Source organism: Silurus meridionalis, chromosome 22 (assembly GCF_014805685.1).
Source record: "Silurus meridionalis isolate SWU-2019-XX chromosome 22, ASM1480568v1, whole genome shotgun sequence".
Classification (NCBI taxonomy): Eukaryota; Metazoa; Chordata; class Actinopteri; order Siluriformes; family Siluridae; genus Silurus; species Silurus meridionalis.
In genome coordinates this window covers 9,868,294-9,894,380 of record NC_060905.1, presented here as the reverse complement: position 1 = coordinate 9,894,380, position 26,087 = coordinate 9,868,294, and the positions used below count along the sequence as shown (strand labels likewise).

The 26,087-nt window shown below is 36.8% G+C and overlaps 2 protein-coding genes and 1 long non-coding RNA gene across 3 annotated transcripts; 1 reads left to right on the top strand and 2 right to left on the bottom strand.

The window, feature by feature from the left end:
- Nucleotides 1–20: 20 nt before the first annotated feature.
- Nucleotides 21–14,961, bottom strand: ptdss1b (phosphatidylserine synthase 1b). Its single transcript, XM_046835293.1, has 13 exons — nucleotides 14,664–14,961; nucleotides 13,768–13,859; nucleotides 13,481–13,525; nucleotides 13,262–13,386; nucleotides 9,411–9,569; nucleotides 7,589–7,740; nucleotides 6,818–6,959; nucleotides 6,611–6,723; nucleotides 4,834–4,899; nucleotides 3,670–3,769; nucleotides 3,400–3,468; nucleotides 3,072–3,141; nucleotides 21–2,509 (listed from the first exon to the last, which is right to left on the bottom strand). Exons 1-13 carry the CDS (start codon nucleotides 14,840–14,842, stop codon nucleotides 2,418–2,420), a joined length of 1,404 nt encoding a protein of 467 aa, XP_046691249.1. The 5' UTR covers nucleotides 14,843–14,961; the 3' UTR covers nucleotides 21–2,417.
- A 3,731-nt stretch (nucleotides 14,962–18,692) lies between these two features.
- On the top strand, nucleotides 18,693–24,469 carry stmnd1 (stathmin domain containing 1). Its single transcript, XM_046835100.1, has 5 exons — nucleotides 18,693–18,875; nucleotides 20,122–20,257; nucleotides 20,555–20,676; nucleotides 20,762–20,884; nucleotides 22,860–24,469. The coding sequence occupies exons 1-5, from the start codon at nucleotides 18,804–18,806 to the stop codon at nucleotides 23,088–23,090; spliced, it is 684 nt and encodes a 227-aa protein (XP_046691056.1). The 5' UTR covers nucleotides 18,693–18,803; the 3' UTR covers nucleotides 23,091–24,469.
- LOC124376154 lies at nucleotides 20,111–22,106 on the bottom strand. The gene is made up of 3 exons (XR_006923780.1): nucleotides 21,804–22,106; nucleotides 20,550–20,831; nucleotides 20,111–20,250 (listed from the first exon to the last, which is right to left on the bottom strand). It is a non-coding gene; the product is annotated as an uncharacterized LOC124376154 (long non-coding RNA).
- Nucleotides 24,470–26,087: the final 1,618 nt, after the last annotated feature.

The following is a 26,087-nucleotide window of genomic DNA, read 5'->3' as shown; positions in this document are numbered from 1 at the left end:
ATCACACCACTCAAAAAAAGTTCCATTTGTTCTTGAGTGCTTTATTGATTTTTTTTTTATGTCAGCTGACAGTCCAAACACTTCCACATCTTTTCATTGTGCTCATAAGACCTGACTGATATACTGACTGACCAATAAAATCCGGCGATACTAATGTGAGCATTGATGGAAAAAACAGTTATGGAAAATCAATGATGTTTCATTGTATATTCTATATTTAAAACAAATGACCCCAATCATTCTCACGAAATCATGAAACATTTTGATTTGAACACTGGTTCTTGTGGCAATGCTGAAATTAGACAGATATCTAAATGCTTGTTTCAGTGGCAGTTTTTTTTAGTGCTTTGATAAACCATTGGGTCAAAGTGATCAGTTACAAATTACACAAGTCCTTCACAAATCAATAATAAAAAAAAAATAAGTATGAAATTCCCCAAAGTGGAAATAGTACCAAAAATGTAACAATAATACTATCATACCAAAAGACTATTGTTTTTTTATTCTGGCTCTCAGGAATAGTGGTCAATCAATAAAGGGAAAACCCTCCAAATCATCAGACCATCTGCAGCCCAGAAAATAGAACTGGCATGAAATTACTTTCACTGTCAGTGTTCAGTTGTTTAATAAATGCATCAAACTAGAAAAAGTGAAACAGCACCACCTAAAGATGATGAACTGACATTACACAACTGATTATTAGACCTATTAAGTCCTGACTTTAGTCCAACAGGGTTACAAATCCTTAGTGTGTCTTTAGAAACAAATTATTAAGTTATTAAAGCCTAATCTACTGCATAAAATGTTATTTTGCATAAAAACACATTGATTATTAAGTGCATGTATAAAGTGAGAAGTACACCCTTTTATATTAGTTGATTGTTGGTGCCACATTAAACAAGAACTTTGTGCAACAGCAAACATTAATGTGGGAAATAGAAAAAGGAGTAAAGTAATTAAATAGAACAAGAAAACAAAATCACATTCTGTACTTCGTACCGACAAAACACATACACAAACGCTAATTATATTTTTCCAGTAGCATCGCCACAGTTACACGTTTGCCGAAGAAAAGCTTTTAAGCCACGGATCTCTAAGGTAGATGCGGGTTTGAGAGCAGGGTTTGTGCTCAAGTCTTTTTTATAATCCTGAATTTTTTTAATTATTATAACATACTATACTATTATCCTTCAAACTAGAAAGACTCTAATAAATAGGTAAAATATTGCACTCATCAAAAAATGTGCCAAATATTTAAGATGTTAATTATGTTCGGAAAATAAACGTGTGCTCAGTGAACGCATCTGGGTTTTTGTTATTTTTTAACACAAGAAGAACCCTTGCTTTAAACAATTACAGCATAATAGAAGCAATGGCGAGATTATAATTTTATATTGTTACTACAGATGAACAGATTTAATGCATTGAATAAAAAAAGAACTTGGATTTCTCAAAAATTTCACAAAAATTCAGCCCCGAGTTTCTGTAGTTATACTTTGTTATAGCTGGTATATTTGTTATGTAAATGAAAGCGTTAAAACAATATTAAATGTAAATTGTGTTTTATCTATGTATTTATTCTTGTGTTTTAAAGAAAATATTGTTGGATTGTATCGGTATCGGTTAATACTCAAGCTTTCATCATATATCGCTTACGAAAAGCCAGTATAGAGCGACATCTATTATTACATAAGCTTCAAACATAAATCAGATAAATAATTATTAGAAACAAGCACTGACATACTGAGAAGGTCAAGAAACTGTGGCTCTGCAACTGAAAAAAGGAAAAAAAAATCAGTCTAAATGGAAACTACTTGCAGGCGATTGAAGAAAAAAAAAAAAAAAAAAAAAAAATCTTGTTTTGGTTCAGTAAACTTTAGTATAGTGCAATAGAAATGTGCAGGTCACCTCTGACTGGATTCGCTTTGGTCGGTCTTAGTCTAGCTGTTCATGTATGTTATTTCATAAACAGGTGTATTTGGGTTGAAGAGGTTTATCCGGTACAGTAAAGAAAGTCTTTAACTGTGGCTCTGTTGATAAATGGTTGAGCTGATAGTATTTTACAGGAATGTAGCTAGACAAGTACATCATTATGTAACTTCCTACAGGTGTTTAAAAGGTGACCAAAAATGTGTTTCAAGTGAAGACATTTCTAAATATATTTATTAGCATTTTTCTTATCCCTAAGTCCCTAAGTACAAAACTCTCCAATTAGTAACAGTGATAAAGAGGAATAAGCTGAAGTGCTTAAATGCAGTTTAAGTGCATAAAGCTGTTTTCGTGCCCTAATGAGGATGATGATAGAGTTCATTGTAGAACCGTGTTTTTTTTCGTGATCTGCTCTTACACATGATTCTCTGATTTACATTCTTGAAAACCATTTAATGTCTTGCATGGACACTCTGCCTTCAACGTGGTCACTGTTTGCTGCTTGCTCCGTTAGCTTTGTTTTTCGCTGGTTGTCTTCTTCTCTGGCGTAAAAGCTGGGAGTTGCTCGAGTGTCTTTCACCTCGGGGAGGAAAAAAGCAAACAGTCATTTACAGTGCAGGGCGTTTCAGTGGCAAAACACAAGAAGACAATTTCCTTACAAAAAATGCTGTATGTCAAACTTTAAAAGTGTAAGTCAATCAATCAATCAATCAATCTTTATTTATCTAGCACCTAAATTTAGCAGGTAGTACCTAGGTGCTGAACAAAGTGAAGAGGCCATGGGAAAAATAGTAATAAAATTGAATTAACATAAAAGTAGTAAAATATACAATATCATAAAAAAAAAGAGGTAAATTGTAAGAACTTATGTCCAAGGGCTCATTTTAAAACTAACAAATGAACTGTGAATCGGGCTTATTTTTATGTATAAATGCACATGCGTAGTTTTGTTGCTGCGATTTTATGTTGTTCACATTAAGCGACGCATTTTAGACAACTACAAGCAGAAAACGTGTGTGTGTGTGTGTGTGTATGTGTGTATATATATCTATCTCATGAAAATGTGAGAATTATTTAAACAGTAAAATGAATTAACAATGCATGATAGCACTAATCTCTGAATGCATATCCTGAAGTGTTACCTTTAACGCTGTCAGGAACGTAACCACAGGAGTCGAAACTGCTCTCATCACAGTCGGACGTGCTCTGTAACTAAAATTAATCACACTACACATGAAGCAGAGAATAACATCATCACAAACAGATACACAAGGTTTCACATTACAATACAAGCTGCTACAAATGAAATGTGTTTGTCAAATTCTTTTTGATTTGATTAATTTATTAAAATCTATGACAGGCCAATGAATGGCGTGTATCCAGACATTAAATAGATTAAGATTCTAAATGATTAACAGCAGGTAAGTGTAAGCATTTTACACTAATCTGTTTTTAATGGCTTTAACCTACTGTATGCCTCCCGCCATAATTCTGCTCATGCCACACCATCCCATACAGGCAGAGAGAGGTAATGAAGGCCTGCGAGTGAGAGTGAGTGAGAGAGAGAGAGAGAGAGAGAGAGAGAGAGAGAGAGAGAGAGAGAGAGAGAGAGAGAGAGAGAGAGAGCACCAAGTCTACTATGAATACTAGCAAATTGAAAACTGCCTTTAAAAACTGCATGATGTTTGTCATAAATTTTACAGAAACAGATATAAAACTCTCTAATCTGTAACTACTTACCACACACACAAGCCACAAGACCACATACATGATCTGGGTTTTAGAGAAGAGATCCTGGCCAAACTTAATACATGCCAGCGCTTCCAGGAAGGCAATAGCCCTGACAGAAAGAAACAAAAACTTGTCTAAACATGCTGAAGAAATACAGTTATTTACTTTACACCACCGTGGCGCGGAGCAGAATGTGCATCGTAACAAGATTAGATTAGATTCAACTTTATTGTCATTGTGCAAGGTACATGTACAGAGCCAATGAAATGCAGTTAGTATTAAACCAGAAGTGCATAAGTGGCCTATTTACAATAAATAAATAGCAGTGTGATAAATAAGGGTATGGAGTCCATATGTACAGGGCTGAAGGTAAATAATTTACAGAAGGTGCAGAAGTTAATAATTACCTTAGGTAATAAATATATATATATATATACACCTGTTCAAAGATTGTGCATAGATGTCGGGAGATGCTCAAATGACATGATATTGTTATGTACATGTATGAATGTTGTATGATACAGCATATACAGAATAAATATGTGTGGAATATACAGTAGTGTGGTGATAAGTAAGTTATGGATGGTGCAAAAATGCATAGTGGATAAGCAGTGGAAAAAAAACAAAAAACAAATGTGACAATGCAGTGGTGTATTTTGACATTGTATAATGATCAGCTGTCATCCCCAGCCACTTTCAGTGCCGGTCCCAAGCCCGGATAAATTGGGGAGGGTTGCGTTAGGAAGGGCATCCAGCGTAAAACATGTGCCAAATCAAACATGCGGAGGATCCGCTGTGGCGACCCCTAACGGGAGAAGCCGAAAGAAACATTATAATGATCAGCTGTTCAGTGCAGTAACAGCCATAGAAAAAAAAGCTATTCTTTAGTCTTTAGTCTGAGGCACCTATTCAGCGTCTGAAGTTTCTGTACCAGCCTGACTTAGACAGCAATTCGACCTGTCAGGTTTGTATTAACGCACTTAATACCTAATACATTACCATTTCCAGAGTAATACGTTTCATACTGACTTGTATGATCGATGTTTTACATAAACAAATTAAAAAATGTGTGTAATCGTTAATATGGTGATGTTAATTTGCATTGTTTGGAAGGAGTCTTCAGTCTCAATCTTTCATTACAGTCAGCAGTAAATAGACAAAAGCTGTACTCACCCAAACACCCAACACTGAGTTCCAACCCTTTTACACTGAGTGTCCGTAAGGTAAGCATAGTACTGCCTGAACCAAAAACAGAAAATAAAATTCGAGATTTAAACTGGATATCACAAAGCAGAATAAAAAGAAATAAAATTAAAAAAAACATATCCCGAAAGGCTGAAGCTGAAACTAGCATTTAGAGCACCAGAACACCATTTTATTAATACTGATGCCCGTGTGCCCAATAGCTTCTGGAGGTATAGACACATTGATAAATCAGTGAGAGTCATTTTTGAGGAAATTACCTTCATAAATATTTTTTTGCAAATAGAAAATACAGTAGATGCAAGTAATGGCTTGTTTTCAAAATAGAGATCCAGAGAACAAATCGATGCCTTGTTGAGAACAACAAGGAAGAGAAATCATTCAAAACGGTGAGTGTTATTTCTCACACTGGATTCAAATTTGTTGTAGGGCTGCTGCTATCGATCATTTCAGTAATCAAATATTTTAACGAATATTCCATCTAATAATCGAGTAATCAGATAAGAATAACGTCTCATTTATTAAAGAGCAATACTAAATAAGAGAGAGAAAATAAGACAGATCTCTTAAAATGAACAAGTCATTTGTTCAATCCATCCATTGCTTTTAATAGCCATATTATTTCATATTACAGTTACGTTCAAAAAAGTCCCTCTGCAGTTGCTTCATAAAGTGAGTTATGAGAAATTATTTGTTTAATGAAATTCAATTATTCTCACTTGTATTTATTTATTTATTAAATCTCGCACAGTATCGCAATGAAAGCTGCTTTTTGAACACGGTGTATATAAATAAAAACATAAAAATCAATTTAAAATTACTATAAAAACATAAGCGCACTGTACTGAGTTTTCTTTATGTTTTAGTTTGAAATGAGTCCAAACTTTGGAAACTTTCAGTCAAGTTCTTAAGCCTGAATCTTCTCCTCGTCCCTCGCTGTTTCCTCCCCATTCCTTCATTTTTAATTCTGCAGCGTCTTCTGTGTTACCTGTCCAGAGTGCTCCAAAGTATAGCGGGTGGTGCGTCAGTCATAATGGTCCGTGTGGAAACACAGTGCTACATGTTTAGTTAAATGGACAAACTAAAAAAAAGTTCTGATGCAAATTAAATGGCCTTGATGATTTTTTTGTAATCGAATTACTTCAGGAATCGAGCCCTAATTTGTTTTTTCACAAATCATGTGTAAGTGCATGTAGAGTCCCTGGTGGTCTAGTGGTTAGGATGCTGCGCTCTCACCGCTGCGGCCCGGGTTCGATCCCTGGTCAGGGAACCAACCCCAGCCATTAGGGTTGCACAAGCCTTAGTGCCGGTCCCAAGCCCGGATAAATGGGGAGGGTTGCGTTAGGAAGGGCATCCAGCGTAAAAACATGTGCCAAATCAAACATGCGGCTGGTCCGCTGTGGCGACCCCTAATGGGAGAAGCCGAAAGAATGTTTTTTTTTATGTGCAAGTGCATGTACACAACGATTTTTAAATTAGTTTATAGTTTGATATTAGCTAGAAACTAACAAAAGATAAAACTTTTAAAAAAACAGGCTTTAAACATGGATTAGATCAGGTTTTACTTTGTGGCCTTGATTTATTTTTTGAAGAAAACGTTTTGTTTCACTGTGTACTGTTCTGTATACAGCCAGATTGAAAATGAACGCCTTCTTGACTTGATTCAGTGAATTCACTGTTTAGTGGAGCCTCGCATAAAACTGTACTGAGCATTTTGTAATGAAATGAATCATAAGAAACACTGTACCGCACAGTGGGGGCAGTGATGATCCCGATGAAGAGGATTCGACACCAGCTCAGGGGATGAGACGCCTGGAACACGAATATGTGCTTCAGGAAGAATGTGTTCAGTTCTGTAAGCTGTGGACAAGATCAAGGATGTGTGAATCATCACAATACAATATTCGGTAACAACAATTTACAAATAATTAAAATGCTTCGAATATTCACCCACCTGCCAGATGATCATAAAGAGATAAATCCCTGCCACTCTCTGGAAAGAAGATTTGGGGTCAAACCATCGCACGTAGGTCCAGCTGGCTGGAGTAAACTGGAGAACTGCACGCTTTAGCTTTCCTGTAGCACTGTGGATGTCCCTGAGCACATCGATACATGTGGGAATAAATCTATATTACATCTGTACTAACACACAAATACACATGGGCACACAGAGATACAGACTCATAAATATATGAATTCATTCATTCATGCTTCTTTAGTAGCCACATTATCGATGGATGTATCCAGAAATACTTGGTGTAAGGCTGGAGTTCTCACTGGAGAAGGGTACATGCACACGCACACATTTACACAATCAATCCCATCTAGAGCAATTTAAAGCTGCTGGTACACCTACTAGAAAATCGTCTTTTTTGGTAGATGGGAGAAATCTAAAGAACCCATAGGTACCCAAGGAGGCAGAAGAAACATGAAGCTCTGCACCTCCTAATTTTAATTCAACACTTTAAATCAGTGAATCAGCTCAATTTTGAGTGTCATGGCAAAGGCTGTGAATATTTATATACATGAAATATATATATATTTTTTATTGTAACAAATTTGCAAAAATTTCAAACAAACTTCTTTCACATTGTCATTATGGGTTTGTAGAATTTTGAGAAGAATATTGAATTAAATCCATTTTGGAATGAGGCTGAAACATACTAACAAAATGTGGAAAAAGTGAAGCGCTGTGAATATTTTTCGGATGCACTGTAAGACTTACTTGATGCTGGCCCAGCGGTAAGCGCGCATCTCCAGAAACCTGCACACGGTCATGCCGAGCCAGATACCGCCTCCGTTACACAACAGGATGTCAAGAATGACCTGGTCCCACCAGCACTCGGCAAAGTTAGGAAGTAGGTGCATAAAGAATAACTGAAAGAGAACGAGTGAATAAATGAAAAGCATATATTTAAAACATAGAACGGAGAAGTGTAATTGACAAGACTTTCTTTGTGTCTCAAACTAAATCCATTAAAACTAATGAAGGTGCACTTAAGTAGAGTAGGCTATATGTACAGTACTGTAAAATTATGCCGGAAGCTGGTAAAAAAAATAATGTACGCCGCAGCTAGCGATTGTGGTCGTAAAGTCGAATGGTCGTAAATTGCATAGGTTGTAAGTCGACGACTACCTGTAAAAAGTAACTTTTCCTTATGAAGTTACTCAAATGATGTACCCTAATGCAGTGGCAATGGCTTTTGCAACCTCAAAAGCACAGCCAGAAGCTCCACAATTACTTATTACTTAATCCAAACCCAACATCACAAACTTTACTATAATTATTACTGAGCATTTATAGTTATTAGGGTTAAAAAAAACAGCAAAACAGATAACCTGAGCAACGATGGAACTGAAATGAATGGACATTCAGAGTCACTCAGATGAGGTTGGGTTTCCTTTCAAGGTGTAATCCTTAGATATCTCAGCGAGTTTCACCTTGTCAGTGTTGCCACTGGTTAATTTATTTGGGATAAACTTATAGGGACTTTTAGGGATTTAATTTAATTGATTAAAAAAATAACTGTCCATATAAATGTGAAATACAAATATAAAATGTCAATTTGAACCTGGTTTATTCTTAACACATTTAAATATGTAAATTTTAATATGTATTTGAATATGTATTTAAATAAATAGAATATTTTAGACTCGAACGAGCTTCAAAACACTCGCACTTTGCTGTTGTAGGGAATAAGAATAGCACTAATGAGGAGGAGTGGAATGTTTCCAGTATCTTACGTGCCATAACATTGTGGTATTTTAACCATCGATCAATACAAAATAAAGAAATCAAGTTGTCTGGAAAAGACCTAACGTGTCAGATCACAACAGAATCGAATAGAACACTGTTTATAGGAAACTACAGAAAGCCATTTAAGGCTATTTCTGTCATACAACAGACATCTTATCTACAGCCATGTAAAGAAGAATACATAAACCGTACACGTTTATGTATTCTTATAAGTTTTGAGAACAAAGGAACATCTACGTGAGCTAACACATGAACTGTGGCTTGAAATGCCTTCTTTTCCATCATTTTGTCCTAAGGGTATGCAAACTTTAAGGCGTATTTGAATTATGGAACGGTTGCAGTGCACACAGCTTCTCAGTGGTGTTCATGTAGGATGTCGCCTGATTTGAACAAAGAGCTCTGCTACATATTCAAAGGAAACCATGTGGGTGAACTAAACTTGTACTGCCTGTACAACTGCTTGTGAGAATCTCAGCAGTGTATATAAATGTACTGTATGTCAAGAATGTAGTGTTTAACAAATCAGGCTCTTTTGTTGAGATTTTTGTGGAGATGCAGTACAAACTAGTTTTCTGGAAAGCGTTACGGTAGACCAACCCTTTTTGAGCATGCATCTGCAACTATGCATTAATTACTAAGGCAAACGTAATACAACATACTTCTGAGTTAATAGTTACTTATAACACTTAACACTTTCCTGCAAAATGCTAATTTAGTTCACTGTAAAATCAGTTTCCTTTACAGCCTACTTATAGACAATAAGCAATAAGCGTAACGTTTGTGTTCGCACCTCTGTCAGTTCCCACGTGATGCTGATGGTCCAGCAGAGTCCGTAGCTGCGGATGAGCAGAGCTTTCATGGCCCAACCCCAGAAGTGCCCAAAGGCAAAAATGTCAAAGTGACTGAGGATGCGCTCCCACGTGATCACGTGACAATTTACTGCATATTCCTGCACAATAAAAAAAGAAACAGTACAATGTATGTATAAAATGCTATTTAAATGTATAAATGTAGATCATGTTTTAAAACATGCATAATTCACCTCAAGTTTTGATGAAGATTGCAAGAAAAAACATTGATATGACTTTAAAGGAAGCTTGATCATTGCGAATTTCAAACATGCTGCCTAAATGACTTGTGTTTCAGCAGGAAAAGTGACTCAAGCCATAGCCGCATTTAGATGCAAATAAAATTAAAACTTGTGCACATTAAATTACAAATGCACATTGAAGGGTTTGAGAAAAAACCCAAAGTACTGATTTACAGAGAGGTGGAAAACATGATCTGGCCAGATGAGTCATCACTCACCATACTGTATCCTCAACCAGTGGGTAGTGTATTGCGTACACCAAAAAACACCACCCCAAAGTCATTTTGACACCTACATCACTTTCATGCTGTAGGGAAATTTGTGCTGCCATGGGTTGCGCCACTAAATGGCAACATGTATTCATATTACTGTACCATATACCATATATATATATATATATATATATATATATATACACACACACACATTTATTTATGACATCCTTTCTTTTTTCTCAGCTATAAAAAAATAAATAAATAAACTCCACCCAAAAGATTTTTTTAATTAATAAACATTTGTTACAATATATCTCCCTTTGCAGTTTTATACGATGTTATACGTTCTATTGCCTCTTTGATTTAATAAGAAAAAAGCTTGAAAAGTAAGTTTGTGTTTGTGTGTGCGTGTGTGTATTGTTGAGATTGGAATGGCCGGACATCAATATGAATGGCTATGACTCCATGACTGTAAAACAATATCTTTTCTGGCTACCTGGCCATCAATATGAATGCCAACCCAATATCAATAGCCAAACATGTATAACAAAAGCCTTTAATGGTCAGCAATTCATTTCTATGCAGACTGTATGAATAAGGAATAAATGGCCACCTGAGTTGAGCAGGTGGCTCTCAAACAGGAGGAGGGAGAAAATGATCAGACATAGTCTCAGATAAATGTTTGTAGGAATCTCATTTGTCAAGAAAATCTTCATAAAATCTGAAATATAAACTCATGAGACATGTGGCTTTCAACCCAGTACTTTTCTAGATTGCTACATTACTGATTTCATGTATTTATATATGAAATAAAAAATAATGTTCAATGCAGGAAAAGCATATGCATGGATGTCATCATCTATAACTTAATATCTTTTTTGAGCAATATTAACTTTTAATAATAAACAGTAAAGCTCAAAGTGTCTTCTTTCCAAAGATATCTAAATTGTGTATGTAGCCCACTTCTATCAGGAACTGTAACATTTAAATTTGGGTAGGGCATTTCCAGCTGTGAGTCCCAAAAGCTGTGGCGAAATCTAACAGGTTAACTGATGCACCAAGTCTTAAATCAGCACCAAAATCCGCCATGATGCACACATCCGGCAATTAAAACCGTCCGTGCGGAAACATAGCAAAAGTTCAGAGTATAGTTTCACGAAGAATAAACATACATTTGCAAAAAGCATCTATATTTGTCCATGCCCATGTTTATTAGAGTTTTAAAAACTTGAAAAGTATTCATTTAAAGGTCCATTAAGATAAAATTGTGCAATTAAGTTGCGATAAATCGTGAGTTAAATCATGACAATCAATTAAATCATGATTAAGTTGTTTAAACGATTGACAGCCCTAATATATATATATATATATAGAGAGAGAGAGAGAGAGAGAGAGAGAGAGAGAGAGAGAGAGAGAGAGAGATTATTATATTATTATATCTCACTTATTTATTTATTTATTTTACAGCTGATGTATGAAGATCCTGAATAGCAGACTACTGAATTCTTGCAGACACTATTTTAGCACGTTTGAGAAATGCTCCAACAGTATGCTTTGGCACACCTACGCAACTGCAAAGGTCATAAAATTCATACATCAACAGAAAATAGATACTGCCTATAATATTTGTTTATAAACACATAAATTAATTGATCTGTGACTTACTCGACTATTTATCAGGTCAGTCTGTTTCTATCTGTGCAACCGGGAAACGGGCAAAGAAAATCACTACTGACCCTTCGCACCCTGGACACAACCTCTTTCAACTCCTTTCTTTTGGCAGGCGATACAGAACTCTGTTTACCAAAATTGCCAGACAGTTTCTTTCCTCAGGCAATCACCCTCATAAACAAATGACCTTAATTATATGCCCTGCCTCATATCTCTAGGTACTGCATTATCAGAACAGTCCGTCATCATGTTACACACGCTATTGCTGCTGTGTATCGTACAAAAGTTCTAAAGTGACCTCTTTATCTTACTTACTTATCTTACTGCTATTTGCACTACCGTGCACTCTCACACTTTATGTACATTACTGATCTGCAATATACTCTGTATATTGTGTTCTATTTAATACTTTGTCTGTACTGTCTCGTACCGTCTGTATTGTCTCGTATAATCTAAGCTAAATGTATAATGTTTTTTATGTCTGTACTTTTGAGAGTCACCAACAGCTAGAAACAAATTCCTTGTGTCAACACACTTGGCCAAAAAAAACCTGATTCTGATAATAGTAAATATTGCGAAAGCATGTTAGCGACTTATTAGACATATAAATGTGCCACTTGTGTACAAGTGCTCAGATGGACACAGCTAAATATTTACTCGAGTAGTTTTTCCATAGACGACTTGTTCTTTTCAATAATTTCCTGATCAGCACTTTACTGAATCATTATGACAGGAGCAGCACTTATATTTTTTGATTTTTAGTCAAGTTAGGGTGCTTTCCACTTGCTTACTAGCTGTATACCTGAAGGAAAAACTGAAGTCCTGATGAAAGTGGTCTATTTCAGGAACACAATGCCCACAGCCGCATCCACAGAGCACAAGAGCACACGTTCAATAGATGGCTAAACGAGAACTCTGTGTGAATCACAGTGTATGCTGTGGCATTTGAAGTCATCAGATTCCCAATCCAGTAGAGTTCTTCACCATCACAACACCTTGTAACTCTATTTGAAGATATATATTGGAAGAATGGTGTTCTGTGCTCCAACACAGTTCCAGAGACTTGTAAAATGTTACGCACAGAAACTGTTCTGGTGGCACATGGTGTACCATCACGTTATTAACACGTTTTTTTCACCTTTGTCACCTGGAAATGAGTGGCTGATGTGCTGTAGCTGCTATTGTGTGTCAACTGACACAACTGCACTGAAGATCTTTTAAATAAACATACATTTGCAAGGGTTGACACAAACACAAATAGATATGCAGATGATGAGATGTTGCTACAGTAAAGAGGCATTTTAGGTTAAATATACACACATATATACAGACAGTCCACTGTGCACAAATTAGTACAGAGGAATGCAGCAACGGCAAGTAAGACTGATTAGTAAAATGATTTCCAGCAGGGATGGCTTACTGTTAAATGTTAGAGATTGCCTTAAAAGCTGTGGAGGTCAGAATGTAGTTAACACTGCCAAAGTGCATCACGTGTAAAGATATTAGCCATTACCTTAACACCACAATGGATTACAACAGTCCTGCTAAAAAAGAATCCCCTGTCACGTGACGGCCGATGGCTTCCCAACTTCCTACTTGCTCAACAGGTTAATATTGTGCCATTAACCAAACAGTCATTACTAATATGAGTGTCCAATCACTTACCATAACATCTGCCTCACGTGTCGCATAACGCAGATTGGGGTCCAGCCAGTACATCAAGAGCTTTACTTGGTCCCAGTTCAGGAAGATGAGGAACACCAAAAAAAGGAAGTAGAGGACACTGAGACCTGCAAAAAGGTGTCAATATTTGACCATTCAAGAATCCTGGTTAAATAATGTACCTGGGAAGTGAGACATGAAAGTGACCGTATGTTCACTCACCAAAAACCATGCGCCATATAGTTGGGTGTGGCCTGGTAAACGGCCCTGAAACAAGATACAAGCAATTCAAACAAAGCACAGACCTTCACACAGACAAAGACCTTATAACCAAGTTACCGATTAGCCAAAACAATTCCAATGACTTCATACACATTAGAATAGTCACTACTTCACAGACTTAATAACTGTAATTTGTACATAACGAAAACAATCTATCAAGTCACAGTTTATAAAAATTGCAGGAATACTATACTGTAGGTGGAAAGTGAAAAGATCTCGAGCTGTACCATTGGGGAAAGCCAGGACACTGATGACAAGGAAAAAGGAGACAACAAGGGCGAGGCCCACCCGCAGGTTATTGTCGTGATCTGCATCATTTCTGAAGAAAAAAATTATATATGTATTGAATTTTTAAAGAAATATATCCAGAACATGTCCAGAACAGCTGTCCAGTTTCTCATCAGATGTAAAACCAGAAATGTCTTTCCTATATACATTGTTTTAAATGTCACTTTTTTCAATTTCTCAACAAATATAATATGACAAGATTATTTTAAAACATGACGCCATAATTTATTCTGAGCATAACACATCCAGAGGTTTTCCCTAGGATTTGCAACAGATGTTTATACATTTTGAGTAAATTGCAATCACTGCAGTCAAAACACTGGTTTCAAAAGGCCATACTGCCATTAAGAGCCTGACCTCACGTTACACTCACTGCGTACATTTCAAATGATAGTTCTTTTATTATATTTACAAACAAAATATTTTCACCAAAATTAAAAAAACTTGTAAATTGAGCATTCATGCAGTCACTTTACACGTCCATGGTCAATCAACTTACGCATTCCTTAAGCACAATGAAATGTATTACAGCAGTAAATGTTTTTGAAAAAAGCCCATGATGTGATGGTCAGATGCAAATCTTCAAACCATATGGTCTGGTTTCCACTACTCCTTTATGATACCTTGTCTATTTTATTCTCATTGCACCTATTGTATTTTATTCATGAAGATATAGTGTAGGTTGTGCATTTGTGCACTAAAGCCTCAACTAAAACCTTCCTTCATATGCACGTCTTGACATACTGTTTCATGATAAGTTAACCTGCATAGGCTTGACATCTCCATCAGACTCATAAGCACAGCCATGACTGGTGTTGGATCTCAGACAGCCTACCTGGTGAACGCAAAGTACATAATACTGATTACGGTGAACGTCAGTAACGTGATGGTGTGAGGTTTGTAGAAGAACTCTATGGTGATATCCTCCACTTGCTGCTCGTTTATCATCCGGAAATGAAGCCTGTAATGGACATCGTCTTTGCTGAGAGTCTGGGAACCTGGTGAAGATGCCATGGTGAGAAGGAAAAATCTGGCGAGAAATGAAACCGTTGATATATTGTGCAAGGTGGAGTTTTAGAAAGTTTGCTTCCCGTCGTAAAGTTAGTGTGAATGGGGCTGATGAGTGGCCGCTCGTGAAGTTGTCGTATACGAATTCGGCGATTCCTATTGGCTGATGTTACTTCCGCGGTTGTAACGCGCGTTCCTATTGGCTGAGCTCAGTTGGGCAGAGGCTCCAAAGACCTCAATGAGAGGCGCATTGAATAAGTAAAGAATCTACCTGGGACTACCTGCGGTGTATCAGACATGACATGACATGAAATAAAAATAAATAAATCAATAAATATAATCTAATAACATTTCATCCAATATATATATATATATATATATATATATATATATATATATATATATATATATAAAATTAATAAAGATATATATATATATATATATATATATATATATATATATATATATATCTTTATTAAATTTGGTCACATCATGCTTCACACCCAGATGTGTTTCTTCAAACTGTTCTTCCTCACACTTGTATAGAATGATTTTGTATTTTATAGCATTAAGGTTTCCCTTCACTAGAGCTCAAAAGCCCAAACCTGTTCCAGCATAACAATGCCCCTGTACATAAAATGAGTTTGATGAAAACATGGTGTTCAGAGTGGAATATCTCGAGTGGCCTGACAGAGCCAACACTTTACTACACTTAACACTGGGATGAACTAGAAAACAAACAACACTTGGCCTTCTTGCCTGAAATCAGTGCTAAATTCCTTGTGCTTTGTGATAATTGGTAGGTAAGTAAATTATTTTGCAGGTAAGTTGTTGTGGGGTGAATAGACATACAGTGAGGAAAATAAGTATTTCAACACCCTGCTATTTTGCAAGTTCTCCCACTTAGAAATCATGGAGGGGTCTGAAATTGTCATCATAGGTGCATGTCCACTGTGAGAGACATAATCTAAAAAAAAAATCCAGATTTCACAATATATGATTTTTAAACTATTTATTTGTATGATACAGCTGCAAATAAGTATTTGAACACCTGTCTGTCAGCTAGAATTCTGACCCTCAAAGACCTGTTAGTCTGCCTTTAAAATGTCCACCTCCACTACATTTATTATCCTAAATTAGATGCACCTGTTTGAGGTCGTTAGCTGCATAAAGACACCTGTCCTTCCCATACAATCAGTAAGAATCCAACTACTAACATAGCCAAGACCAAAGAGCTGTCCAAAGACACTAGAGACAAAATTGTACACCTCCACAAGGCTGGAAAGGGCTACGGGGAAATTGCCAAGCAGCTTGGTGAAAAAAGGTCCACTGTTGGAGCAATCATTAGAAAATGGAAGAAGCTAAACATGACTGTCAATCTCCCTCGGACTGGGGCTCCATGCAAGATCTCACCTCGTGGGGTCTCAGTGATCCTAAGGAAGGTGAGAAATCAGCCCAGAACTACACAGGAGGAGCTGGTCAATGACCTGAAAAGAGCTGGGTTCCAAGGTTACTGTTGGTAATACACTAAGACGTCATGGTTTGAAATCATGCATGGCACGGAAGGTTCCCCTGCTTAAACCAGCACATGTCCAGGCACGTCTTAAGTTTGCCAGTGACCATTTGGATGATCCAGAGGAGTCATGGGAGAAAGTCATGTATTCAGATGAGACCAAAATAGAACTTTTGGGTCATAATTCCACTAAACATGTTTGGAAGAAGAAGAATGATGAGTACCATCCCAAGAACAACATCCCTACTGTGAAGCATGGGGGTGGTAGCATCATGCTTTGGGGGTGTTTTTCTGCACTGTATTAAGGAGAGGATGACCGGTGCCATGTATTGCGAGATTTTGGGGAACAACCTCCTTTCCTCAGTTAGAGCATTGAAGATGGGTCGAGGCTGGGTCTTCCAACATGACAATGACCCGAAGCACACAACCAGTATAACCAAGGAGTGGCTCTGTAAGAAGCATATCAAGGTTCTGGCGTGGCCTAGCCAGTCTCCAGACCTAAACCAATAGAGAATCTTTGGAGGGAGCTCAAACTCCGTGTTTCTCAGCGACAGGCCAGAAACCTGACTGATCTAGAGAAGATCTGTGTGGAGGAGTGGGCCAAAATCCCTCCTGCAGTGTGTGCAAACCTGGTGAAAAACTACAGGAAACGTTTGACCTCTGTAATTACAAACAAAGGCTTCTGTACCAAATATTAACATTGACTTTCTCAGGTGCTCAAATACTTATTTGCAGCTGTATCATACAAATAAATAGTTAAACAATCATATATTGTGATTTCTGGATTTTTTTTTTTTAGATTATGTCTCTCACAGTGGACATGCACCTACGATGACAATTTCAGACCCCTCCATGATTTCTAAGTGGGAGAACCTGCAAAATAGCAGGGTGTTCAAATATTTATTTTCCTCCCTGTATGCTCTGTGCTCGTCTTTCTGCCACTGATCTCAGGCTGTCCAGCTCTGAGCCCACAACTGAGCTTGCCTTCCTCACCAGCTTGTCCAGATGTTAGGTGTCCTTCTTCTTGATTTGACAAGCAACAAGGCAAAACTCTCGGTACAATGACACTGTACATAAAACCTCCTGAAACTTCCTGAAACATAAAACCTTCTAAAACATGAGGTAGCTCATAACTGTTCCTCATTATCTACACAATGCACCTGTCTGATACAACATAAAACAATGTGTCTGTACCAAAAACCTTTTGAATATCAAAGGGCTTAAAGTACCTGAAATCATGAGGTGTAACAATTGAAACATCATACATGTTTCAATAAATCACCTTTCAATTCTTTCACCTTTGGACTTTCTTTAGTAGTGTCAACATTTAGAATATAAACTGGAGAAATGTGTACATGTTGCTAAGAACATCATCATACACTGAAAACGAAGTGCGCTTTAAATTCTTCATCAAAGGCTGTAAACGATGCGGTTGCCTGGCATGGGATGAGCATCTTGTCAATCATAATGTACTAAATGCTGATAACCCACTTGTGAGTTCCACAGGCAAGGAGGTATGGATGGCTATGCTGTTTCCTACATTATCAGTTTTTTGTTGATCAAAATATATTATACTGGTTTCACCTAAATAGTCTAGCAGTTTTTCTCAATTGCTTTGGAGAATTTCTCGATTCATCTTTAATATTTGGAGGAAAAAAGTGCATTCTCAAAACAATTTGTTCAAACAGCACAACACATTAGATTTCTTGCAAAAGCCTGTACTTTTCTCAAAATTCTTAGTTCATCTCTTTTAAAAGAAAAAATATTTGTGTGAGTGAACATATCTTTCCCATCAGAATAAAAAGTCCCTTCGTCATCGTTCACAAACAAGATCATCAAAATGTTTGCTGAAGGAACAGTCTGGTTAAAATGTTTGGTCATGTCTAAAATAGAAGGCAACAAAGACCCACAGGGACCATTACAGTTTCCATTTAAAACATTTACATTTATATTACAACCATTTCCAGTTCTATTAGTGGTTTTCTTTTGGGTAGCAGGGATGTTACAACTGACCCCACTCTCCCCTTTTGCTCACACTTGGACCCTGAGCAGCAAAGTGATTTAATACAGTTTTTTTTTTTTTTTGTATTGTATTAAAGATAGTTAAATGGACTTGTAAAGGAGCAGCTGAAAGAACAGTTTCAGTTTAGGAAAAAAAAAATATCAGTTGTTGCTGTGAGCATTCTCTCAATAGTCCCTTGGAGCGTGCGTGTGTCTGGTGTGTGTGTATAATTATTCAGTATGCGGCAGTCTGGCACCGGAAAATCCAGCATGACCTCCGAAAGACGGGTCAGATTTATTGTAGCAACGAGCCCTAGCAACTCTTCGAGTCCATGGCGACATCAGAGGCAGGACGTGATCTCGTGCACAGGAATGTGACATTTCCTCACCACCTTTTGAGCGACTTGTTGGTGGTAACAGGTGAAACACTTCAGCTTATGTTAAAGACGAACCATGGGCTGTGGAAGCTCCAGGATTGCGGTGGTGGAACCCACAAAACCAGGCAGCCCCGACATGACAAATGAGGTAGGTCGGTTTTTCATCACCTTTAATAACAGTATGAGCAGTAGGAGGATAGAGATATCTGTAGGGAAAAAATTTGGTAAGTAAGAAATATGACTCTTCATAGGACGTGAGAGTTATTAATATTTGAATAGTCTGCCTTGACCAAGGGCCCAGTTACACTGTGTGATACTCTGGTACTTTGTTAGTTCTTCTTTACAACCTGCTCAAGCTTTGGGTTTAATAGGGTTTAATACTGAGCTGAACATTTATTCCATATGCAAGTTTAGTTCATTTGACTGTTAATAAGATACTATATAATTATATTTATGGCACTTGGTAGACGCTTTTATTCAGAGTGATTTTACAATTGTCTCATTTTTATACAACTGAGCAGTTGAGGGTTAAGGGCCTCACTCAGGGGCCCCAGCAGTGACAGCCTGGTAGTACTATGATTGGAACTCACAAACTTCTGTACCAGAAGTCCAACAACATAACCACTGAGCTACCAGATACTTCCCTGACTGTCTGGATTGTGTTCATCTTTACTAATAAGTCCTATCCATGGTGTATTGTTTTTCTTGATTGGTCTTGATGGAGTTTCAGATCCGTTTTTACTCTGATCAGGATAAAGTGCTTACAGAAGCTAAAAAATTAATGTCAAACATTTCATATAAACATATATTTGATAAAGTCCCCCAACAATTGCCTTTCCATTATGCAGTAAGTGAGTAGCAAAGCTTTTTCAGAAAGGAGATATATTTGGTTTGAAAGACTGTTTTAAAAATATTTCAAACATATCTACTGGAGATAAAATAAGGAATAAAATAAGGAATATATATTAATATTAATAATATATATATATATATATATATATATATATATATATATATATATATATATATATATATATATATATATATATATATATATATATATATATATATATAAAATGCTATTAAACAGTCATGATAAGCATTTCACTGCATGTCATAATCTATACAGTTATATTAGTGACAAATACAATCGAATTTGGATCATTACCATGGATAAAATGATAAGCACATTTTCCTGTACTGAGAAAAAAACTTGAGAAGTTGTCATTAACAGCTTTGCATTCTTTTCAATATGCAGAAACATCGTTAACTTCACACATGATGCATGATCTTCACAAGATTTCACACTTATTGTGTGTATTGTGTGAATATTGGTGTACGAATTAATCAGTCACAGGTAACCATCCCGGTGTTCTGTTTGTGTAAACACACAGGCTGATCAGGTGCATGGAAGTCCTCGTGGCGACTCAGCCGTCTCTAAAAATACAACAGACAGCGGAGTTGTTCTGGAGGCAGGAGAGGCCATTGGTCTATCCAGGACAGTTAATAGGATTCTCCCACCACTGCAAGGTATGCGGAAAAAAGTCATTTTGTTTATAAGATAGTCAAAAAATTGGCTTTTTTGAAAGACAATATATTTTAGCATATTTGGCAACCACTTGTTTTCAAGGCACAAAGTCGTTCCAACTTTTAAGGGTTCCCTGCCTCCCACACAGTATTAGGATTAGGGAAAATGTCAGCATCCCCTGAACACCTGGTTTAAAAAGTTACATATGTTATCTAAATATCCAAGAGTTCAAATGACAGATTTTGGAACATTTTGCCTTTTGCATATTACCATCTCTTTTTTTTTTTGTTGTACCTTAGCTCAGAGTCCAAGGCAAAGTCAGAGACCGGAGTCTAGTTTGATTCTGGAGCAGCTGCTGAGTCAAGGCATCATCCCAGCCAAAAGCAAAGTGACAGGCAGTGGAGCAGCATATAGCATCATGGTCAGTGTGGCATGGTACAAACACGGTGTCCAGTTACTGTCTGTTGAAGTTACAAAATGGGTGTAATATGTCTGGTGTCATGCAGCTGGCTGACTCCAGGAGGAAGCCACCACCTCGCCTAGAGTCATTGAAGATCCATAAAGAACAAGACGTCGCTAGAAAAGAAGACATCGATGAGAAGATGAGAAAAGTAGAAGAAAGGAGGAAGGTACAACAGAAATTAAATCCATAAAATTTATAAAAAATACATACAAAAAATACAAATATAGATTAATATGAAAGGCAAATGAAAAGAATATTGAATGATTTTTTAGATTATAAAAGATAACAGTGAAGATCAACTGTAATCAGAATGTAGTTTTACAGCAAAGCACATAATATTTAAAAGTACTTATTTTCTATAATATAGGAAATGCTATATTCAATTTAAAGGCTTTTCAAAATACTGAACACTAATAGATTGTACCAGTGCAAGTTTTATATTGATTTATATTGATATTTCAAATCATTTTGTGGACCACAACTGCACAGATTATTATTTATTGCTCAATACTTTAAATATAAACTATGATATATATGATCAATGATCAGTGATGGGGTTGTGTAGTGCAGCCCAATGCAAAGCAACAGAATATTTTACAGCAAGTGTTTTATTCACTTATACCACAGTAATTTGGCAGTACTGACATTTTTATTTATCAACGAATAACATCATACATTTTAAGATAGTATTGTTATGATTATGGTTATATTTAATTTTGTAGAGCAACAATCTATTAGTGTAATCACTAAGTAGGTCAGCTTTGTCTTTCATTCACAATTACTCTTTTGCCTATAGTCAAACCTGTGCCTCAGGCTGGCCACAATAAAAGGCCACTCTAAAATGTGCAGTTTTATCACACAGCACAATGTTACAGATGTCGCAAGTTTTGAGTGAGCGTACGATTGGCATGCTGACTGCAGGAATGTCCACCAGAGCTGTTGCCCGGGAATTAAATGTTAATTTCTCTGCCATAAGCAGTCTCCAAAAGCGTTTCAGAGAATTTGGCAGTACATCCAACCGGCCTCACAACCACAGACCACATTTAACCACACCAGCCCAGGACCTCCACATCCAGCATCTTTACCTCCAAGATGTCTAAGACCAGCCACCCGGACAGCTGCTGCAACAATCGGTTTCAGAATTTCAGCTCAAACTGTCAGAAAGCCTCTCACTGAAGCTCATCTGCATGCTCGTCGTCCTCAATGGGGTCTCGTCCTGACTGCAGTTCGTCGTCGTAACCGATTTGAGTGGGCAAATGCTCACATGCGTTGCCGTCTGTCACTTTGGCGAGGTGTTCTCTGCCTTATTTGTGTGAGGCAAATGGTGTCCACACCAGATACTGACTGGTTTTCGGACCCCCTGGACCCCCAATACAGCAAAACTGCACATTTTAGAGTGGCCTTTTATTGTGGCCAGCCTGAGGCACACCTGTGCAATAATCATGCTGTCTAATCAGCATCTTGATATGCCACACCTGTGAGGTGGATGGATTATCTCAGCAAAGGAGAAGTGCTCACTAACAGATTTAGACAGATTTGTGAACAATATTTGAGAGAAATAGGCCTTTTGTGTACATAAAAAAGTCTTAGATCATTGAGTTCAGCTCATGAAAAATGGGGGCAAAAACAAGTGTTGCGTTTATAATTTTGTTCAGTATATATACCTTTGTAAATTTCCCTCGAGATGTATCTATCGATCTGTATATGTGAACCTTCTACCCAGTTTATGCTATCACTTCCTTTTAGCAGTTGTACATTACAACTTGCATTATAGCAGCTGTTCTTCACCACACTCTTCTTTTCTTTCCCTTAACAATGGATGCAGTGTTTTAGGAAAATGCAAAGCTCTTTCCATCTTCCCTACATAAAAGATCCATGACAATTACAAAACACAGATACTGCAAAAGAAACATTTTCTCACAGAAAAAAAAAACAATTACACACATGTTTATATCCCTTTGTTTGGAGTGGACACCCAACTTACTATAGATCAGCTAATATGTTAGATTAAGCCCAATATGAAACTGTGATCAGATTGGCGAATCCAACAGTGCTTTAGTATAATGTGTAGTCTGTAAATGGAATAATTAGCTGATGTTCGAAATATATAGCACATTAAATGAGTATATGTATGTGTGCAGATACGGGAAGAAGAGCTCCGAAACAGACTGAGACTTAAATCTGCACGGCCTCGTGGAGCAGCTCTTACTGGAGTTGGAGAAGAGAGCACCCCAGAGGTTGACTCTCCTCCATCTTCCCACATCCCAGTTACAGCCAAAGGTCCTGCAATGGGCAGCAGTGGAGAAGAAGCAGCAGATCTACTCTTCTGCCAGCCGAACGACTCATTGGTTCAACAGAATGAAGTCTTTTAACCTGCACCTGCTCTGCCCTTTAAGAAGACCATTACTTTAAATCTGGTCCAGCAGAGTGTATTTCTATCCAGATTTTATTTAGCTAAATAGGGGCACATAAATTAAGTATAGGAGTTAGCATACAGTTTTGCACTTGCACTTTATAATACTCTAGTTAGTGTTTGTAAACACTGGGCAGGGACCTCTTCAACACAGTTTAATTCAACATACAGTACATATATGTGTTTTGGCAGTACTCTAATGAAGATCAGTTTAAAGGAACAGTCGGATCTTTGTTCCTAACTCATCGCATGTATGTGAGTTTACCTCAGACGATACACTACATAGACAAAAGTATTTGGACACCTGATTTTTTTCAGCTATACGGTATACATTTTCACTTCACTTGATCTAAGTGACCCAAATCTGTTCCAGCATGGCAATGCCACAAAGCAAACTCCATGAAGATATGCTTTACCTGGTTCAGAGTAAAAAATCTTAAGTGGCTTACTATAGAGCTCGGACCTCAATCCAACTGAACACCTACAGCACCCCGGTTCTCCTCATCCTACATCAGTAGCTGACTTTACTAACACCCTTGTTAGTTGGCTGAATGAAGACAAAGCTCCATAAACACATTATAAAATGTAGTGAAACATTTACACAGAAAAAGAGTGGAGGTTATTATCACAGTGAATAGAGACTGAATGTGGACTGGACTCTTTAAAAAGTATATAGGAATCTTATGATGAGGTGTCCACAATCTTTTGTCCATATAGAGTACATGTTTTTGTGTAATAAGAAAAAAAGCCAATAGACTTGTTTATTTAGAACTTACTTATAGGCAGTCATTGGGTCAGTTAAGATATTAATGTAAAACATAGTTGTGTGACCATCTGGGAAATTCTGTCACGTCACTAAGGCTGAATTTGGGAAAATTGTGGGAAAAAATGTCTCATTCCAAAATCTATGCAGATAAAGATAAAGTTTTTTGCCTTTTTAAAATGACTGTTAATGGAATTAAGCCACTATTTATTTAGACTTCCAGTGTAAGTATGTTCCAAGAAAATAACAGTAGAAAGGTATTTTTATACTTTTTTTTATTGTAGGGAAATTTGTTTAGATTAGTGTTCACAATAATATACTACAGATGCTGTAAATGGTATTCATTTAAAAAGAAACTTCAAGTGTATTTTTTTTACTATTTAAACATTTTATAGTGTATCACATCAATATACAAAATGAAGCCAAATAGAAAAGTAGGTACGATTGACTTTTTTATATAAATATATACAAGTGAAATAGTTGCCAAGAATACCTACTGCTTTCTGCTACAACTTATTTACAAACTCAAATATTTGTTATATTGATTTTTTTTCCCAGATAAATCATTCAACTCTCAAATCTCTCAACTGTAATATATATATATATATATTACAGTTGAGAGATTTGAGAGTTGAATGATTTATCTGGGAAAAAATCAATCTCTATATATATATATATATATATATATATATATATATATATATATATATATATATATATATATATATATACATTAAGAGATTTTATTATGACATTCAAGGATGCACAAAAAACCTAAAATACATTTACTATTCTTATGCAAATACATCTGTAGGTTTGGTGTCATCTATAGCTTGCGTTCAATAATTCTGAACAAGGTAAACATGCATGATGGGCATAAACACTGGAATAGGGTTGTACAGGGTTCTTTAGTCCACAAGGTGGCACTATGTGTTCAAGTGTAGTTGATTTGCAATGCTGCTAAGCAGATTTTGTATGAGAATGTAAATTTACCAGTTGTGAATTTTAAGCGTATCTCACTCTAGGGGGAATAAAATGTTACCTGTTGCATTTGTGTATGTGTTTCATAAACTTGTGCTTGTGTTGGTGTTTTTTGTGTGTGTCTGGGAAATTGTCCTCGGACACGAGCGAGGCTTAGTTGCAGCTGCTGATAATCTGTCTTTTACACTGTAATGCAAGTCCCAACTGTAACCACATCTGTTGGAATGTATGTCTTCTGAGGCTTGACATGTAACCTGTGGTCAGTGCCACATATATCAGTTTCGGATTCTGTCTCTTGGAGAGGCAGGTATCTAATTCATATTTTGTAGTAAAGACGAACAGGCTTATAAACTTATTTCTATATAATATGGTTATTTTAAATAATTTAGATCTTATGAAACATGAAAAGGTGTGCCAGAGGATTCAATTAGTGTATGTGTGAATTTCATTAACTGACCAAATTCATCCATAACTCTTATATACTAATTGTGTTTACACTAAACCCTGTAAATTAAAGGCACATGGGTGCAAGGAATGCAATCGGATAGCATCCCATTGTAATCTTCTTGAAATCCAGACCAGTCTCTGTTACATTGGCTTAATAGGCACATTAATAAATTAGTACACCCACTGAAACTGTTCTCTGTTTGACTCAAGTCACGGCTGTCATGTCTTTTCTTTGCTTTTTTCAATCTATAAAGCCTCGTTTCTGTATTGCAAACCACTGGGTGTCAGAAAGCAGGTGAAGCGTGGTCGGCCTCAACAAGGCAACCTCCTCTTGGGTTGCACTCAACAAAACCCACATCAGCCGAGCGATATGGAAGTTTTCAGGCTAAATGAGAAGCTGTATTAATAATTTAGAGCGGGGCGCATCACATTACCTGGTTTGAGTTACCAACAGGACTATAAAATGAGCTGCTCTTTCTGTTTGAGCAACTCAAAGTGAGATTGACGTCACGTATAATTGTGACTAGTTTGTGTGAGCCCAGTGACACCGTTGTGACAGTAAACTATATGGAGATGTGCAATGAGGGTGTACATACTTTACATAAAACGTTATATAAATAAAGCTTGGATTTCCGTTCAATGTAGACCATGGCTGTAATGACATCCAATAGTGTCACTGCAGGGGATGATTACAGATTACAGATGACTTTATAAGATGCCAATAGATTAGTGGTGTTTATAGTCTAATTTTGTCACAAAAACTAT

What these genes read in the sequence shown, in the direction of transcription:
- ptdss1b (XM_046835293.1), bottom strand. Translation starts at nt 14,842, where the DNA reads ATGGCATCTTCACCAGGTTCCCAGACTCTCAGCAAAGACGATGTCCAT. An exon ending in TCTTTATGATCATCTGGCAG is followed by an intron (nt 6,724 to 6,817) that starts GTGGGTGAATAT and finishes TCTTGTCCACAG; the next exon opens with CTTACAGAACTGAACACATT. An exon ending in ATTATGGCGGGAGGCATACA is followed by an intron (nt 3,142 to 3,399) that starts GTAGGTTAAAGC and finishes GATTAATTTTAG; the next exon opens with TTACAGAGCACGTCCGACTG.
- stmnd1 (XM_046835100.1), top strand. Translation starts at nt 18,804, where the DNA reads ATGGGCTGTGGAAGCTCCAGGATTGCGGTGGTGGAACCCACAAAACCA. An exon ending in GAGCAGCATATAGCATCATG is followed by an intron (nt 20,677 to 20,761) that starts GTCAGTGTGGCA and finishes GGTGTCATGCAG; the next exon opens with CTGGCTGACTCCAGGAGGAA. An exon ending in AAGTAGAAGAAAGGAGGAAG is followed by an intron (nt 20,885 to 22,859) that starts GTACAACAGAAA and finishes GTATGTGTGCAG; the next exon opens with ATACGGGAAGAAGAGCTCCG.